General features: G+C 44.1%; 1 protein-coding gene across 5 annotated transcripts in view; it reads right to left on the bottom strand.

The window, feature by feature from the left end:
* Positions 1-17,163, bottom strand: part of EVI5L (ecotropic viral integration site 5 like) — an 83,641-nt gene extending 66,478 nt beyond the window's left edge. For 2 of the 5 annotated variants that reach the window (XM_048832350.2, XM_048832353.2), the window contains exons 1-2: positions 16,860-17,061; positions 1,710-1,936 (exon numbers count right to left, since the gene is read on the bottom strand). In XM_048832350.2, coding sequence (XP_048688307.1) covers positions 1,710-1,891 — 182 coding nt within the window. In that variant the 5' untranslated portion in view covers positions 1,892-1,936; positions 16,860-17,061. Of the gene's footprint in view, positions 1-1,709; positions 1,937-7,442; positions 7,592-16,859; positions 17,063-17,141 lie in introns of those variants that run through there. The other 3 variants (XM_048832351.2, XM_048832352.2, XM_048832354.2) reach the window with 3 other exon arrangements.
* Positions 17,164-19,747: the final 2,584 nt, after the last annotated feature.

Below are 19,747 nucleotides of genomic sequence, written 5' to 3'. Positions count from 1 at the left end.
TTCTACATTTTTAAGTTCAACTTTCATGATAAAGAGATTGCACTACAATACCTGTATGAGGTGAACTGAAAAATACAATTTTTTGTTGTTTTACACTGTAAAATATTTGTAATTAAAAATATAAAGTGAGCACTGTACTTTGTATTCTGTGTTGTAACTGAAATTAATATATTTGAAAATAATGTAAATCCAAAAATATGTAATCCAAATATATTTAAAATAAATAGTATTCTATTGTTTAATCGCATAATTAATCGCAATTAATTTTTGTAATTGCTTGACAGCCCTAGATACAATTTTAATTGTTTACACGGTTAACTTTTTTAAACAATATTTCCATCCCTATCTCCAACAGGCTAGAGATCACAAGGTCTCAGCAACATTCTTGTACTTTGTTAAAATGCAGCTATTTGCTTGGTTTCCCAGAGAATCATTAACAACTGTTTGTATGGACAGATGACAAAAGAAGTTCCAGCTGCCATGAGCTAAATTACCATGAATGTAAACACTAAAATTGCCCCATTCTAAAAAAGAACAAGCTGTGGAAACACCCACGTCTCACAGGGAAGTTGGTGCCTTCCCTTACCCCTTTATTTTGCAAACTTGAGCTGCACAAGGCTCTTTACACTTCCAGTGTCCAGACCTCTCGTGTTTGGGTCAGATGTTAAAGAGAACACGTTCACTTGTATTCTAAAAACAACACAAAACCAACAAGGGAATCATTTTTCCCCATCAGAAACTGCAGATGAGGCAGATACTAAATTCATCAGGAGATAGGCTGCCATTGCCTTTATCCTTCCAGAGATCTTTTGTCCCAGGACAAATGCTACAGGCCAGTTTTTCTCCTTGGATGCTCAGAGGTAACATCTGCCAATGTTAAGGGGACTCAGGTGCATGTCTTCAAGGGCAGAATTGGGCCCAGACTAATTAAGCCTCACAACCCCTCTTTGGGGAAGGTAAGTATTATTATCCTCCATTTTAAAGATGGAGGAAACAAGGCACAGAATGGTGAAATGACTTGCCTCAGGCTACAGATTAAGAGGCAGAGTGGGAAAAGATGTCCAGCACCCAGTTTTGCAGACCAGATAATTGGTCTGTTACTGTGGACACTATGCACTGTGCTAGGTGGATGTTTTCTGTAAACAGCTACCCAGCTGGAACTATACCGACTATGGAGCAAGTGGCAGGTACCTCAAGATAGATGAAACATCAGAAAGAATGAGATCTGCTGGACAGAGTAACTCAAGTGATTGGCTGAAATATATGGCGCCTTTCACCTCTAGATCACTGAAGCAAAAGTGACCTAGTTTAGTTAAAAACCCTTGGTCACTACCATTCATCTTCTGGCTGCAGGGGGATCTCTGAAGTGAGCTGTTGGTGGGGAGAAGGAAGCTTGCATACACTTGCCACTAGCACAAGACTGTCAGACACAATTGAGGTCTTGCTGATAGTCAGGAGTGAGGCAAAGGACTGTATGGGCCTTACAGGCCAAGCTGTCCTTTCACCTGAAGAGGCAATCCCTCCAGGTCAGGGCTGACACACATTGCTGGAGCGTACTGTTCTTTGGTGGTTTCACGCTGCAGTTCAGATACAGGTGATGACACATTGCACACTACAACATACAGAGACTCCTTGGATTATAAATTACCTCCCATCGGCCTTGGCCTCCTCAGCAACAAGGATACACTAGAACTTTAAGCTTCCCTCACCTGTTCTGTTCCTCCAGCTTTGCCAACAGCTCCAGCTCATCTGGGCTTAGGTTCTCTGAATCTGAGGTGGGGGAGCATGCTGGCGCAGAGTTGACAGAAGAAAGAGCCTCATGGGAGGAAGAGTCTGGGCTGACTGCCGGACTTGCCATCTCAGGAAGGCTGAGGGTATCAGGGATGTTCATTCGCAAAATCCACAGGAACACCCTTCAGGAAAGTCAAAGTTTCATCTGGAAGTGAAGAAGCAGCATCAATACACATGGACAGCACCAGAATCTATAGCTCCTTTATTTTAGACCTTTTCTTACCCACACTGTGTCAGTTTCAGCAGCCACTGGCTCCCCTATGGAAAACTGAATTATGCTAAATAGGGCTGTTGCTTAATCACAGTTAACTCACGCAATTAATTAAAAAAATTGTGATTAATCGCAGTTTTAAAATCGCACTGTTAAACAATAGAATATCAACTGAAATTTATTAAATATTTTGGATGTTTTTCTACATTCATATATATTGTATTCTGTATTTCAGTGAAATCAAGTATATTTTTTATTACAAATATTTGCTCTGTAAAAATGAAAAGAAATAGTAATTTTCAATTCACCTCATACAAGTACTGCAGTGCAATCTCCTTTTGTGAAAGTGAAAATTACAAATTGTTTTGTTTTTGAATGCAGTTATGTAACAAAAAAAAATCTATGTAAAACTTCAGCGCCTATAAGTCCACTCAGTCCTACTTCTTGTTCAGCCAATTGCTAAGACAAAACAAGTTGTTTCCATTTACAGGATATAATGCCTCCCTCTTCTTATTTACAATGTCACCAGAAAGTAAGTACAGGCATTTGCATGGCACTTTTGTAGTCGGCATTGCAAGGTATTTACGTGCCAGATATGCTAAACATTTGCATGCCCCTTCATGCTTCAGACGCCATTCCAGAAGACATGCTTCCATGCTGATGACTCATTAAAAAAAAATAATGTGAGCTACAGCATCCGATACAGTTGCATCCGATGAAGTGAGCTGTAGCTCACGAAAGCTTATGCTCAAATAAATTGGTTAGTCTCTAAGGTGTCACAAGTACTCCTTTTCTTTTTGCGAATATAGACTAACATGGCTGTTACTCTGAAACCTGTCATTTTAAGAACACTTTCACTACAGATTTCACAAAATGCATAGAAGGTACCAATGTGAGATTTCTAAAGATAGCTATCGCACTGGACCCAAGGTTTAAGAATCTGAAGTGTCTTCCAAGATCTGAGAGGGACGAGGTGTGGAACATGCTTTCAGAAGTCTTAAAAGAGCAACACTCCAATGCAGAAACTACAGAATGCGAACCACCGAAAAAGAAAATCAACCTTCTGCTGGTAGTGTCTGACTCAGATTATGAAAATGAACATGCGTCAGTCCACACTGCTTTGGATCATTATCAAGCAGAACCCATCATAAGCATGGAAGCATGTCCTCTGGAATGGTGGTTGAAGCATAAAGGGACATATGAATCTTTAGCGCATCTGGCACTTAAATATCTTGCAACGCCAGCTACAACAGTGCCATGCGAATGCCTGTTCTCACTTTCAGGTGACACTGTAAACAAGAAGCAGGCAGCATTATCTCCAGCAAATGTAAACAAACTTGTTTGTCTGAGCGAATGGCTGAACAAGAAGGGCTGAGTGGACTTTCAGGCTCTAAAATTTTACATTGTTTTATTTTTGAATACAGGTTTTTTGTGCATAATTCTACATTTGTAAATTCAACTTTAATGACAAAGAGATGCACTACAGTACTTGTATTATTAGGTGAACTGAAAAATACTAGTTCTTTGGTTTTTACGGTGCAAATACTTGTAATCAAAAATAAAGTGAGCACTGTACAAGTTGTATTCTGGGTTGTAACTGAAATCAATATATTTGCAAGTGTAGAAAACATCAAAAAATATTTAAACAAACAGTATTCTATTATTGTTTAACAGTGTGATTAATCGCATGATTAAGTTTTTTAATCGCTTGACAGCCCTAATGCTAAACCAACAGGGTATTGACTGAAATGTAGATAACCTTCAACTCAGCACTCTCAGTCTAATCTCATGCCCCTTCGTTTCCATTAGGAACCGCTCAACTACCCATTGCAGAGATTCATGTCCATGTTGGCCTCATCCAATGCCTTCTGTCATGGTCTCTCCCAGGCCCAAGACTCCAGACTTTGCACCCATTGTTTGCAGTCTGTCACCATAAGGGAGCTTTTAGGGTGAGTTGAAGGGACCACATCTCTAGCAACAAACTGCCCCTTTATACAGGTTTAATTTTATGCCGTTTAAAAACCAATTTAAATAAATTGATCCAAAAGTCACAATTAAATTTAAGTCAGTTTAAAGGCTTGTCCACACAAGGAGTTATTCTGAAATATTTATTCCTGATTAACTCCATGTGTGGACACCCTTATTCTGGAATCGGAGTACCTGATTCCGAATTAGTTTCTCTGAATTGGATTAAGCTAACTTGGAATTAGGCAGTTTTACTCCAGAGTAACAGTATCCACACATAGAGTTAACCAGGAATAGTTGATCTGCTTTACATTGTCACCCTATTTCATTCTAGATTATCTTTAATAAATAGATAAATCCGGAGATTTAAGAGCATCAACTCTTGATGGCACTGGTTAAACTAAATCAGTTTTAAAAAATCATACCTATAGCTAATCTGGTGCAACTTTGAATATGGACAATGCTTTAGCACCCAGGTAGGATGTGGACTCAGAGGGGACAGCACCTCTACTGGTGGACCTAAAGCACAATGGGTTTTTCATAGATGGCTTACACCCAAATACTAACCAGACCTGACTCCCATTACTTGCAAGATCTGACAAGATCACAGCCCAAATTCACGTATGGCTGCAGACTATACTATCTATTTTAGGTACTTAGATGGCTCCCATTACCCTAATATCTGAGTGCCCCTCAACAGTTAGCATATTTATCCTCACAACACTTCTGTGATGTAGGATAGTGTTTGCAAGCCAATTTGAATTATGTTTTTCAAGACAGAGGGAAGTCACATGCAGCTAGTTTATACTTACCCACAGCATTCCTTCCATCTATGGATTTTGTAAATTTAACCTTTTAAATACCTCAGTCAAGTTTCTCAGAGATGATTTGTTGGATGATGACAGACATAACAGCAGCCTTAGCTATGAATTAATTTATGGTTGGTGTCAGCCTTCAGGTTACTAAAATGTGGTTTAGTTTATGTATTAATACAATATTTTACAGAGGAATTCCTCCCAGGGAGGGCAAGACTAGAGTGATTGAGACAGAGCAGTCCACAGAGTCTACTTTGTGCGTCACAGCAGGAGAGTGGGGTGGGAGGAGGTATTTTTTCATGCTTTGTGTGTATATAAAAAGGATCTACACTTTCCACAGTATGCATCCGATGAAGTGAGCTGTAGCTCACGAAAGCTTATACTCAAATAAATTGGTTAGTCTCTAAGGTGCCACAAGTACTCCTTTTCTTTTTGCGAATACAGACTAACATGGCTGTTACTCTGAAACAAACATCAGTAGCATGCAGAAGGATATTTCCTCATGCACGCATACCGTTTCTTAAGTTTGATCTCAAGCTGGCAGATCACTGCACTTTCCAGGGACACAAACAAGGGTCACCTATCCCTTCAACCTGGACCCACTGCTTAGGTATACTTTTAAACCCTTTGTGCTGCTGTTCTTATTCTAACAAGCTTGCATTAATGTCTCCTGAGTTAACCATTGAGGGCATCCCACACAGGAACCAAGTAAGGTGCTTTGACCACAGAGTGATTGACACAGGTTTCCAAAGCTGCTCCAATAAGTCTCCCTCACATGAAATCTAAAAGAGTAACTCCACATGTAGTCAACTAACTAAGTGGCCTTTCCTCATGGCATACAGAATGTGGGGTTGGGATGGTTGGAAGGCAGGTGTGTTCGCAAGTCAAAGTGGTCTGCTGAATGAAAGAGCTGGAGGACCAGTGTACTAGTCACCACTGGGATAGATGGGGGAAGATCAGAGAACAAGGCTCTGACAGACAAATGTACCTCTCTCTGACCACTTCTAACAGTCAAGTCTTTGGCAGCCCTGACATTACAATTCCCCTGTCACTTCCTACACTTTTTTTAGGAGAAGAATACTCCTGTATCAACACTTTGTACATCCAGTACCCGTCTTAAATTTATGGCAAAAGGTACTTGCTGAAACAGGCATTGAAAACCACACATGAAGATCCAAGATGTTACACTCGGACAGAACTGCATAAGGAATGCTAGAAGGTCTCATTCTGCCCTTCCCTAACCTGCAATTTGGCTACCTCTGCCCAATTAGTAGGGTGAACGTATGTCCCATTTTGGCTGGGACAAACCATTTTTAAGCCCTATCCTGGTTGTTCCAATTTTTCTGGCAAAACTTGGCATTTATCCTGTTTGCTTTTGCCAACTGATCATCAGTTTTGCCAAAAAAGTGGGGTGCGACCTCTAGTGGGGTGCAGAGGAATGTGCAGGGGCTGGGGGGAGGGGGAGAAGAGGAGTGACAACACCAGCCCCTTGCAGGAGGAGGGCTCAGGAGAGCACCTTAACCTGGGCCGGCCCTGCACGAGCAAGTGGCAGGGAGTCTTGGGCCAGCCCTGGGCACACGGGGAAAGAAGGCCTCAGGCTGGTCCTGCACGGGGAAGCGTGTGGATGGGGTTCCCTCAGGCCGGCCTGTGGTATGTCCTGTTTTCCCTTTGGGAAAATATGGTCACCCTACCAATTAGGGTGAAGAGTCTGGCATACTGAGCTCAACTTGAGAAGACCAATAGAGTATACCGATACCTCAGGAAAGACAGACATCACAATACTGAAAAGTTTTAGTAAGTACAGTGGGTTCATAATAGAACTTAGAGTACAGAAGGCAACAAAGGTGCCCAGTATATTGTTTTCATACTGGGGATAAAGCACTGAAATAAGACCAAGGAGGCTGGTATATTACACTGAAGCATCAGGTCTGTAGCCCTGAGATACACCTAAAACAGTGGCAGACCCTGGCGGGCAGAGGGGACCTAAGCATCAATTTCTGCTGAGCACAAACACTCATTAAAAACAAACAACTACCACCCCCCCCCCAAACACACACACCCCTCTGATTTGCACAGGTGCTGTGCAGCCACAGCTCCCACGGAGTTCAGTGAAAGCTGCAGGTGCTCAGTGCTTCTGAAAATCAGGTCACAAGGCTTTTAGCTTGCATTTATTGCTGAGAACCTTCCAAAAGTGAACCCATACAGGGCTGTTTCCCTGAGACTACAGGCAGAGATTTGGTACCTCTCTCGCTCCCCATTGCTTTCTAAACAAGTGAAATTAACAAGACTCATCCTAGTTTCACCATAGTTGTTCTAGGCAGCCAGGAAACTGACAAGAATGTCAAGTTAAAACTTAGGCTGCTGTAGCTGCAAGCAGTGATACTATTTGTGACGGACAACCATCCCCCTTCACCCCCACCCAGAAAAACCCAACACCACAGAGGCTGGAGGAAGGATAGAATAGGAGACCCCCTCCACCCCTGTATTTAGGAGGCTTTGGAGTGTGGGTGGAAGGGGAAAGAGTTCATCTCTTCCAGGAGCTTGGGATCTGTGCAGAGAAGAGAAGCAAGAGGCTTCAAAAACTGGTATATCTATCATCCAAGGGCAATGAAAAATAAAGATGTATAAAAACAATAAATAAAAAGAGTCTGGGGGGTCACCTTGGAAGGAACTCCCCTCCAGTAGCTGGAAGTGGTGGAGTAGAGCTTCTCAATTAGACACTGATTCTGGACTTAACTGGTGCCTCCATCTTTTGTAACAACCTCTGTCCAGTAACGTGTAGTCCTCTAGAAATCCACCATGCCTTGTCCTAGTTATGATAATAGGGCTGATTAATCAATGTGATAAATGATTATGCAGGCTTCTACTAATTTTATAGCTATTTGTCAGCTGCAAACATGTAACATGTGCTTCAATTTCTCCCCCGTTCCCTTAATACGGGAAGGGTATGACATGTTCTTATAAATCTCAGCCTCATTTATTTGCTGACACCAGCAGGGCATTACTGTAAAATTACAACTATTATCCACAGACTGGAAGCACCATGTCTGAAAAATGCAGCAAAGTTAATTTTACCACTGTGAACAATGCAGCTAGCTCTGCCTGTTTTAACAGACCCAGACACTTTTAAAAGGGAACATTTTCTAGTGCTTATTAATAAGTGATCCCTTATGCTTCCTGGATTAATTGAGCATTATTTTACTCCCAGCTCTTCTGAGCATCCCTGTTACAACAGGCAACTGGCAGCTATGTGCAGGTTTGGATCCGAGGAAGAAGCACTGACAAGGTACACTGTAGCAATCAGTGCCACAATCCTGCTTCTCATTCGTAGATCTACAAAGGTTTCACTGCAAACACGCTTGCTGGGTGTGATGTGTTTGATCATCTCTTCCCTGTCACTATGCAAAAATGCCTGTGCCATTGTACATTTCTCAGTCTTCTTCCGGGGAGGAGCTCAAGGAGCAAAACTGGTTTAACAGCTCCTAATAACAATGGAAATTATACAGGACACCAAAAACTCTTCATAAAATTGTACCCACTCATGTTTGTAATCAATTGAACATGTTTCCATATGAACTCTGAATAATAATGATCACTACACAATTCACTGCTATAAAAATGGGCATTTTGCAAGGAGTATGATTAGCTGATAGATTCTAGCACAGCATGTAGCTGGTTATAAATCAGAGGTCAGGACTCATTAGCTAATTGTTTATAACATTAATAAAGTATGTTTTGTTACAAGTAACAACGCTTTGAGAAGGACAGGTATAAGCAGATACCTGCACTGCTCAAGAGGTATGGTTGAAAAGGCTTCACCTTCAGCCTTACAGGATAGTATAAGGCCATAAGAAAACAGGAACACATGACAAAGGCAACCTGAAAACCAAATCAATCATGACATTTCAAAAGCTTCAGGGCTACATTGGGAATGGCACTGAGCTTGCAGGGCCCTAATTTGATTCCTGGCACAAGAGGGTGCCTATTGCTAATAAGGCAACCTACAGTAACTATTAGTGAACAAAACAGTAACAAATGTTATAAACAGCTCTGAGATGAGAGGAAAAACAACCAAACCACCCTGAGAAACAGGGTTTTGGAAGACAAGATACTTTTAGTAATTAACGTTCCTTATTTACCTGCATCAAGTTTAATTCAATCTCAATGCAAACCAGATGCCATCAGAATAAGTGACTGCCTATTGTGAAAGATGCTTGCTTAGGTCTACTTCAAGAAGGATTAAGCTGTGCTATAATTTTAAGTTGTCAGAAAACTGACTATCCTAGTAGGGAGCAGCATTTCATACAGCTTCCATCCCTTCATCAGAAGGAAAGTGGGCACACTAAACAGACTAAAAACCTGGAACAGCCAGACAGAAAGAGTGGATAAGACAGACAACACCTGATAATAACTTAAAGTTATTTCAGTTTGGAATATCGCGTTAACATGCCGTTAGGTTAATAGTTCTGAAGTTCAGCAAAGTTTAACCAAAACATTCAAGTCTAAAGGGCATAGCTACTCGGCCCTAGGAGGAAGATGGGAATTAAATTGTTAACAGAAGTGGCTGCATTATAAGGGACTGGTTAGTGAGTAGCTTTTTTTTTTTTTTTTTTTTTTAAAGAAAAAAATCCCAAGACCTAGATTAAGGTTGAGCAATTCTGCTTCCAACTCCATGATCTGCTTCCGACTGGTGCCGTACAACTGACACTAGTCTTGCCCCATTGCACCGTTAAGATTTTCTGTGAATTATTACATTCTATCATCAAAAATAATTTAAGCAGAAGTGCCATACTGAAAACTTCACAGACCTCTCTGTGAAGTCTTCAATATCATTTACAGGGAAAAGATCACTTCACTACCATCTGTGGTTCTGTGATGCTTAAGAAATAATAGTCTTGAAGTAAACTTTCATAGATTCAGCCAGCCTATAAGATCTTCCTCAAATTGTCTTGAGCAGATCTTATTTTTATATCTATAGGGAACAAAACACACATTTTCAGAAGCAAGTATCGCCTATACTGGGACTGTAATTTTAAACACACATCCTCCTTGCTCTTATTAATATCACCAGCAGAAACCTTTGCTGAAACCTTAAGGAATGTCCCAAATTTTGCTTCATTCTGAAACAAAACCAAGGTTCTACTTTAAAATCATTAACATTTTTTGGAAGGGATAAACATTTAGCAGCTTTACAAAAAGCAATTGGAAGCAAAAACCAGCATTATCCTTAACATAAGACATAGCCTTGTTTTATTTTACACACACCCACACCTTTCTGATAACATGCTTAAAATTCACTGTAATGCTTAGAGTTCTACAGTGGAGTAATGACATCTACTAAAAACATGAGTCCAGTGGACTAGTATACAGCTGCCAAGATACAGTATTTATCATGTAGACTTTTTCACCTTTTGTACAAAAGAAATTTCCCTCTAATTTTCCACCATGGGACAGGGAAGGACATCAGAACTCTATAGCTTGGGGTATGCCAAGATTAAAAGGCTACTGGTTTATTCATACCAGTGCAGTTAACCATTAGGAGCGAATCACCCACAATTGCAGCAGTTAATTCAGTACCTGGCTGAGTTATCACATGTTCAGGCAAGGAGGAGGATAAGAAAGAAATTAATATAATAAACCCTTCATTTTAGTAGGACTGTCCCCATCCACATATCTATCATTGCCACAAGTGCTCGAAGATTAAAAAACCACTTTGTTCTTCCTAGCTCTGAAGTTTACAGGGTCTTAATTTAGCAGCTCTACATCATCCAAGATGTAGGCTCCTCTAGGTCGCTGGTTCAAATCCATTTCTGAGGGTGGTGGGAGTTTTAGAAGCACCATGGGATTCAGACAGGTAGTTTGAGGACTCGTGACATTCTCATTTGGGGGTAAAAAGAAAAGGAGTACTTGTGGCACCTTAGAGACTAACCAATTTATTTGAGCATGAGCTTTCGTGAGCTACAGCTCACTTCATCAGATGTATACCGTGGAAACTGCAGCAGACTTTATATACACACAGAGAATATGAAACAATACCTCCTCCCACCCCACTGTCCTGCTGGTAATAGCTTATCTAAAGTGATCAACAGGTGGGCCATTTCCAGCACAAATCCAGGTTTTCTCACCCTCCACCCCCCCACACAAATTCACTCTCCTGCTGGTGCTAGCCCATCCAAAGTGACAACTCTTTACATAATCAAGTCGGGCTATTTCCTGCCTAGATCCAGGTTTTCTCACATCCCCCCCACCCCCATACACACACAAACTCACTCTCCTGCTGGTAATAGCTCATCTAAACTGACCACTCTCCAAGTTTAAATCCAAGTTAAACCAGAACATCTGGGGGGGGGGGTAGGAAAAAACAAGAGGAAACAGGCTACCTTGCATAATGACTTAGCCACTCCCAGTCTCTATTTAAGCCTAAATTAATAGTATCCAATTTGCAAATGAATTCCAATTCAGCAGTTTCTCGCTGGAGTCTGGATTTGAAGTTTTTTTGTTGTAAGATAGCGACCTTCATGTCTGTGATTGCGTGACCAGAGAGATTGAAGTGTTCTCCGACTGGTTTATGAATGTTATAATTCTTGACATCTGATTTGTGTCCATTTATTCTTTTACGTAGAGACTGTTTGACCAATGTACATGGCAGAGGGGCATTGCTGGCACATGATGGCATATATCACATTGGTGGATGTGCAGGTGAACGAGCCTCTGATAGTGTGGCTGATGTTATTAGGCCCTGTGATGGTGTCCCCTGAATAGATATGTGGGCACAATTGGCAACGGGCTTTGTTGCAAGGATAAGTTCCTGGGTTAGTGGTTCTGTTGTGTGGTATGTGGTTGTTGGTGAGTATTTGCTTCAGGTTGCGGGGCTGTCTGTAGGCAAGGACTGGCCTGTCTCCCAAGACTTGTGAGAGTGTTGGGTCATCCTTTAGGATAGGTTGTAGATCCTTAATAATGCGTTGGAGGGGTTTTAGTTGGGGGCTGAAGGTGACCGCTAGTGGCGTTCTGTTATTTTCTTTGTTAGGCCTGTCCTGTAGTAGGTAACTTCTGGGAACTCTTCTGGCTCTATCAATCTGTTTCTTTACTTCTGCAGGTGGGTATTGGTTAGTCTCTAAGGTGCCACAAGTACTCCTTTTCTTTTTGCGAATACAGACTAACACGGCTGTTCCTCTGAAACCTGTCATTTGGGGGTGTGAATCTGGTTTCTGACCCAGGGGAAAGACAACTCATGTTTGTCATTCACTAGAGTCATTCCACTTTTTAATGAGCCTCAAAATAATATCTAAACAATGGGCAATCTTAAATGCTATAGTAAAATCTATATTTCTGCAGAGGGATACGATGGCAGCCCTAGGTCTGAGTTTTCTTGCTTTTATTAGTTTAACTGAGACTGTATCCAGTGTTAAACAGCTCATGCAACAATGCTGATATCAGACACAGAAGCAGCTCTAGTAATATGACTAAATGTTAGCATTATGACTATGTTAGACTTTCCAGGCAAAAACTCAGTGACCTCTACGGTGCAAGAATCTTCTTCACTTCAGTGGGAGTTCTGAGTAACAACATGCCAAAAAGTATAGGGGGGAAAAAAAAAATCAGAACACACCATCAGTGTCATCATTCAAAGCCTTACCATTGCACAGGAGCCTTGCAAGGTGCTAAAATACCACAGTTCAGACACAGTAGAAATATACAGCTAGGACAGCTACTCTGATGGCATAATCCCTATTAATCAAATTGCCATCAATGCCCCCAAACCTCCCAAGTTGTAGGAGGTCTTAGAGGACTGAGTGAGCAACAGGTCTTGAACTCTAAAGCTGAAAGGTTTTCTCTTCAGGGCAGCTGCAAGATGCATTGGTGCAAACAGCATGTGGTGAAACTAAATTGAATTGGTGCTGTAAAAACTGTCCTTTAAGACAACCACCTAAGTAGCCAATGAACAGTCTACCACCTAACACACTGAATCAAAAGTCTTTCCTTCCCAATTTCATTTTGCACGATGCATTTTCAACACAGATCATCAGTCTTTGTATGTATGCAAATATCTCATTGTGCTAAGCATCTCACAAGTATAGGCAATCCAATTTCAATAACTTTCCTGGCATGACAAATCATAAAAGTGTTGCTAGAGTCAATATATCTGGACTCCAGATATAGGTCAGTTTAAAAAGAACACCTTTAAATATACATTTTATAACATTAGAATGATGTAATGTTGCTAATATACATCAGAAAAACTTCAAGGTCATAAGAAACCCTTAGTTCTCAGTCTTTGGCTGCCAGTATTTACCAAAGAATCTATTACTCCCAAGCACACCTATAAAGTCCCATTGAGATCAATGTCACAGGCAACCCAGGGCTTTATTACTTTATTACTGAATGTTAAAGTAAATATTGCTTTAAAGGGCAAGTGTCAAGTTTGTTAGGTCTGAAATTATATTGGCTAATTGTCCTGGATCTTGCATGATGAACCCACACATGTACATGTCACATCTCCTCTTCTGAGAGCCATAGCAAGCCACTAGGGCCCTATAATTTCAAAGAATCTTGCACTCTAATGTGGACAGCAGAGAAGGACGGATGGTAAAACTCATGCCTACAAGCCAGAGCAAGTTCAATGCTCTAGGATTTTTTGAAGCCGGCTACCTAACAGAGAAACTGGGTTTCATCCCAACTTGTGGCTCTTCTTTTGGATGGTAATAAAAGTATTGGAGAGCATTGGCTATTTCCCCACCCATCCCCAAATTAAATTTTTGTAGACTGACATGTTCAAAGGCATTTCAGGGTTTTAAGCAACCGAATCCTTGTCAGTGGGAATTGGGTACCAAGCTTCTTTAGCCTCCTTTACAAATCCGAAACTTAAATGTTATTGGGTTTTTCTGGAGGGTCGGGGATGTTTTTTGATACATGAAATTTTCAGCACACTTTTCTAAAGTTTCCTAAAACAAAAATGTTGCCATAGGAGAAATTCACAAATGGACATAAGATTCAACTACTAAACGGAAAAAGAATTTTGTTTCAAATATAAAGTTGTTTTTCCATTGGATATCCCAACTGCAAAACCAGGTCCATTGATAATTTACAATTGGAAAGGTCTTTGTCAACAGTATGTATGTCATGTATTAGATTGATGGGACTTCATATCTTGGCTGTTTCACATTAATATACTTCTTGATACTTAGAGTGTAAGAAATAAAGCATGGTTAAGAGAAACTCCACAACCATGGATCAAAAATTTTCCCTCTTCTGCTCACTAGTTCAGGAAGGATATCTGGAAGCATTAACTGATCCTGGAAACCTTGATACCAGTTGACCAAAAAAAGTCATATCGTTCAAATGATCTTTTCTTTCCACTTCAATTTTGACATGATTTCAGCAGCTGACATCTCAGTCTCCAATGTCAGCGGGTCACAGTTATACTACTTGAAGGCTGAGACACCAAGCTACTTCCAAATGGTAAATGACACCAGTTTCTAACTGTTAAGGCCCCATCTATTTTACAGAAGTTAGTACTCATTTTTTTGGAACTGTGTATGAATTAGCGTAAACTAGCTTCTGGCACTTTTACTATATCAGCTAATCTTGCTGGAGGTGTCTGTATTATGGAAAAGATGCTTTAGGCCTTGTCTACAAGAACAATTAGCTGAAATGGCACGCCAGTGGCCTAAAGCACTCTAACCAACTACTAACAAGCATCAGCAGGATGTATGCTGACAGACTGCGGCAGGCTAGCGTGGGACAGTTTCATACCCCATTTTACCACAAACAAATTGTTTGTGTAGACGAGCTCTTAGTGTAAATAGCCTGCCAGCTGCCAACACCATTTTATGCATTCTGTTCATGAGACCTGCCCACAGCAAGTCTGAGCAATAGTTTTCAAAGCCATGCTGGCAGCAGAGGGTTGTCTACACTAGAGCGTTTAACATTATTAGCACTGATGGAGATGAACTTCCAATGCCATAGTCAAAGTTCACAGTGTGCATTTATGAAAGGGTGGTAAAATTACTTAAAGCCCCATCTACCCAAATGCTTGTGTCACTGCTGAAAAATGGGTATCAGTTTTCCAAGTGCAGAAGCACCCTAGTTGCTCCTGAGACAGTGGCTGCTAAAATCCTATCTAAAGTCAAGTGGAGAACGACAACACAGGATGGTGATCAAAATAATTTGATTTTTTAAAAGGTGCCAATAAGTTGCAACTTGGGCTGACAACAAAGGTTTTATATCCTTGAGAAGTTTTCCATTGGTACCTAGTCTGGTGATGTGCAAGATCTCAGACTAGCAGTGCTTTCTTTGCATTGATCCAGGACTGACTAAAGCAAGTCCCAGGGACACCAAAAATCAACCTAATTTTCATTCCCTGCAAGCAACCTACTAAGCAGTTAACAAACATCTGGGCCATTTTGAGGCATTTTCTTTCTACAAGCAAATCAGTCACAGCAGAGATCCTCCTCTTCATAATTTAGCCATTTTGGGCATACTGAATAGGCAAAAATTAAACCCGAAGATTGGAGCATTTAACACCATTTTGGCAATCTTTCATTCGAAGGCAGTCAGTTGGCAGTGTATTTTTTAAAAGTTATCTCAAGAGGGACAAGCTGTGTCCAAGGTTTCTACCCCGGTTACTAAACCCCACTAAAAATGAACACAACGGGCACAATAACAAACCTTCAGCTATAGCACAATTCAGTGGATGCTGCCACTACACTTGCCAAGTGATATCCAGTTAGACCAGAGGTTCTCAAATTTTTTTTTTTAGCTCCCCTCCCAACATACTATAAAAACACCATGGCCCACTTGTGCCACAATAACTGTTTTTTCTGCATATAAAAGCCAGGGACGGTGTTAGGGGGTAGCAGGCAGGGCAATTGCCTGGGGCCCCATGCCACAGGGGTTCCCACAAAGCCACATTGTTCAGGCTTCAGCCCCATGCGGTGGGGCTTTGGTGTTCTGTCCTTGGTCCCAGCGAGTCTAATGCTAGCCCTGCTTGGAGGCCCCCCTGAAATCTGCTCGAGGCACCCTAGGGGGCCCTGGACCCTTGGTTAAGAACTACTGAGTTAGACCTTGAGACAATCCTCATGTCTGCGCTGGGTTCAGCAAAGCCATCAACTAAGGGATTTTGGATACTGGCCTAACAACAGGCCAAAAAGGGAGCAAGGCCCACGGAAGAGCTAGAACTGGGGAGTGAATATCTCAGTTTCAGCAGCAGATACCATTTCAGAAAAGGAGGCAAAGGGAGGGCTCCTTCTAGAACAGACTAGGATATCACTTGGCAGGTGTAGTGGCAGCATCCACTGAATTGTGCTATAACTGAAGGTTTGATTCCCTGGCCTAGATTTCACATTTTTTTAACCCAGAAGAAGATGGTAGCTGCTGGGATTGGGACACAGAGAGACACAGCGTCAGTGGCCAGGAGCTGGTGATGTGCCAGTGCGTGCTGAAGGCAGATGTGCCAGCTTCTACCATCTTTCCCCTGGAAAGAGAGGGGATCTGGCACTCTCCCTTCCCTACACCCATCTCACAGGGATATGAGGGGCTGTGGGATGGGGGTAATACTGCGCAGGGGCTGTGGGACGGGGGTAACACTGCGCCTGGGGGAATAGGGCATATGTGAAATCCTCCTGGCGGTTGGGGGAAAAAGGAGGGCACTAGGGGAACAGGGAATATCCACGCCTCTGGGCAAGAGACCAGGCACTCCCTAGAGGGGAGGGGGGTTACAGATGCCACTCACCGAGCTGGGAGAGGAGGGGGAGCCCAAGGCAGGAGGGGTTTGGTTTGGGGGTCAGGGCAGACTGGGCGAAGGAGCAGTTGGTTGGGAGGGGGCTCGCCGTGGCTGGGGGTGGCAGGTGGAGTCTGGGAGCAGACGCCCCCCCTCCATCTTTCTGACGGGGATTCGGGGGGGGGGAGGGTAGCCGGACCCAACCAGGCTGGAGCGGGGAGGGGGGAGCAGGCACCCCGCCGGGGAGGGTGGTGGGCCCCACCCCGCACTCACGGGGATCAGGGTGTCTGGATGGGGGAAGGGCACTGGGAACCAGCCGTCCCCGGGCTGGGGGGAGGCCCCCGGCTGCTCCTCCTACCTGCGCGGCGCTGCCATAGCGGCTCCCCAGCCTCCTCCTCAGGGGGGCGGGGGACCGAACCCCGCGGGCGCGGGCCCGGCCTCCTCTCCCCAAGTCACCGCATGAACGGGGGCGGGGGCGCCGGGCTCCGCAGCAGCCATGGAACCACCACCTCCCCCGCCGGCTGCCCGGACCAGGCGGGCGGACAGACTGACTGACTGACAGGCAGCTCCGCCCTCCTCCCCGCCCCCTCGCCCCGCTACCCAATCCCGCCCCGAGAAGGTACACTCTGAGCCCGCCTACCGAGCCACATCCTCCAATCGGAGCTCAGGGCTGGGAACAGACCCGTATCCACACCCACCAGCAGTCGGAGAGGGAATGAACTGCGGTTCCGAGAGGAGAAGGGTGGAGTGGGGGCGGGGATATAAGCCACGCCTATTAAACGATTAACCAATAGCCACCGAGAATAGTTAATGGACAAGACTTCCCACCCATTACGTTGAAAAAGACGTTGAGTGGCAGGAACGAGGGGGCAGGACTCTCCTTGTTTCAGAGACCAATAGAAATCGCAAGAGGTATTGATAGACAGGTCTCTTCACCTATCAAGTGCAGAAAAGCTTTGGTGTGACATGCTTTGTGATGGAAGACAATAGTCCCCACCTCTTGCTCCCAGGGCCAATAGGTTAGCAGTCTAGCTTTGATTGACAGGTAACTAAACGGATCAGTTACAGGAAGGTTTCGCAGTGGCAGCTCGGCAAACCAATGGATTGTGAAGACTGAGCTGTCCAGGTCTGTCGCGGCCCTCTGAGCTGGAGAAGTGTTCTAATTGGTAGAGAGCAGGAGACGGACAAGGCTCTCAACCTATGGGGCGTCGAGTAGCTGGAGTCGCGTTACTGAAGGGAATTTTGCCTTGCTTTAGTTACCTTTCACCAGGCGGAGCCAAGCGCAGGAAGTGGGGGGAGAGGCTGGAGGAGAAACGTTGAGGGAGGGGTCCATGGGGGGTTGCCAGGGGGTTCCCAGGGAGCCCTGGGGGAGGGGGCCTGAGGGGTTGCCAGGGGGTTAGGGAGCATTGGGAGAGGGGGGCCTTGCGGGGTTGCCAGGGGGTTCCCAGGGAGCCCTGGGGGAGGGGGCCTGAGGGTTTGCCAGGGGGTTAGGGAGCATTGGGAGAGGGGGGCCTTGCGGGGTTGCCAGGGGGTTCCCAGGGAGCCCTGGGGGAGGGGGCCTGAGGGGTTGCCAGGGGGTTAGGGAGCATTGGGAGAGGGGGGCCTTGCGGGGTTGCCAGGGGGTTCCCAGGGAGGGGGCCTGAAGGGTTGCCGGGGGGTTAGGGAGCATTGGGAGAGGGGGCCTGAGGGGTGGCAGGGGGTTCCCAGGGAGCTTTGGTGGAGGGGGCACTTAGGGGTGGCAGGGGGTTAGGGAGCATTGGGGGAGGGGCCCCCGAGGGGTTGGCAGGGGGTTCCCAGAGAGCATGGGGGATCCCCAAGGAGCCCATAGGGGATTGGCTCAGGAGTGTCAGGCCCCCAAGCATTTCCTCAGCCCTTTCTCTCCTGACACAACCTTATTTCTGCCCTTTAACTAGCAACAGTTGGTCAGTTGTGAAGCATGCTATGTATGAGCTTAAATTGCACCCCATTCCATTGCCCTGAAACTTTACAGCCCCTTAGCCCCATCCCTGGCCCCCTTTTGGCTCATTATGTCTCAGCCCATCAGCAGAACATGTCCCCAAAGGAATGGTGCAATGTGGAGCACACTAAGATTCTGCTGCTCTGGATGAATGGACAGGACTCCTGATTTTGTGTGAAGGTGGACACAGAGCCAGTGACACTGGCAGCAGGGCTGAGAGCCAGGTAACATTGCAAAATTAGAGGGAAAAAAGTGTGGTGTGACCAAGGCAATAGAGTCCTGGATTCACTTCCTGGCTTTGCCACCATCTTCTTCTGTCACCTTGAACAAGTGTCTTATTTCTTCACATGGCTCAATTGCTCATCGAAACTTTGGGATGATCGTGGTACTTCTGTAGCTCCCCAAAGTGTTGTGATACTTATCACAGTGTTACAGATGGACAATTAAGACACAGGGAGAATAAGTAAAACTGGGTTCTCTGATTTCACACGTGATGAACGATGGAATTTTGGGTTTTTTTTAATGATTCCTATGTGTGCCTTCATTTCCTTTTATGCTTTGCATTGCTGTGCATGGAATATGTAAAGGGTTAAAAGCTGCTCTTAGGGCAAAGGAGGAGACATGAGGCATTTGTATAACTGTCGGGGTTGGTATGAATGGGTTGTTAAAGGACTGGTTGAAACCAGCCCCTATCAATGGAGAATCCAGAAAGACAGTGGGAAAGGGAACCCCAAGGACTGAACAGTGGATACCTATCCCTGGGAAAATCCTGCAAGGAGAACATGTGAACTCATCATGGGTCTGCAGGAGGAAGACAATGGACCAAGATATGACAGGAGGACAGGATAAGAGCTGGCCTTTGGGAGAAATACGGCAGCTCTCACCTAGGACTGAAAGAGAAAGAGAGACAAAGGGACAGAGAGATAGATAGAGAGGAAACCAAGATTGTTCCTTCAGTAGCATGACTCAAGCGAGCACTGGCTTGGCCAGTATGAACTGTTTCTTAATCTTTGCTTTTCTTTACTAACCTAAGGACTTCTCCATGCTGTGTTCCAGCTAACTAATAAACTTTATTCTGTTTTGAAAAGGCTGCCTAGTGTCACTGCAAATACTTGCTGAGGTATATTGACCCCTGTAGAGGACAAAATGTCTTAGCACAGGAATCTATCTCAGTTGGACTCACTGGGGTCCACAGGCTCAGTCTCAGAGGCTGTGAGACTGCATGGCCTACCCTTAAGGAAGAGTTGGACTCTTCAAGGCCTGACACACTGATGGGGCTCCTCCAAGGG

Source organism: Caretta caretta, chromosome 20 (genome assembly GCF_965140235.1).
Source record: "Caretta caretta isolate rCarCar2 chromosome 20, rCarCar1.hap1, whole genome shotgun sequence".
Taxonomy (NCBI): Eukaryota; Metazoa; Chordata; order Testudines; family Cheloniidae; genus Caretta; species Caretta caretta.
The sequence above is the reverse complement of the archived record's forward strand: the minus strand, read 5'-3'. Positions and strand labels throughout refer to the sequence as shown.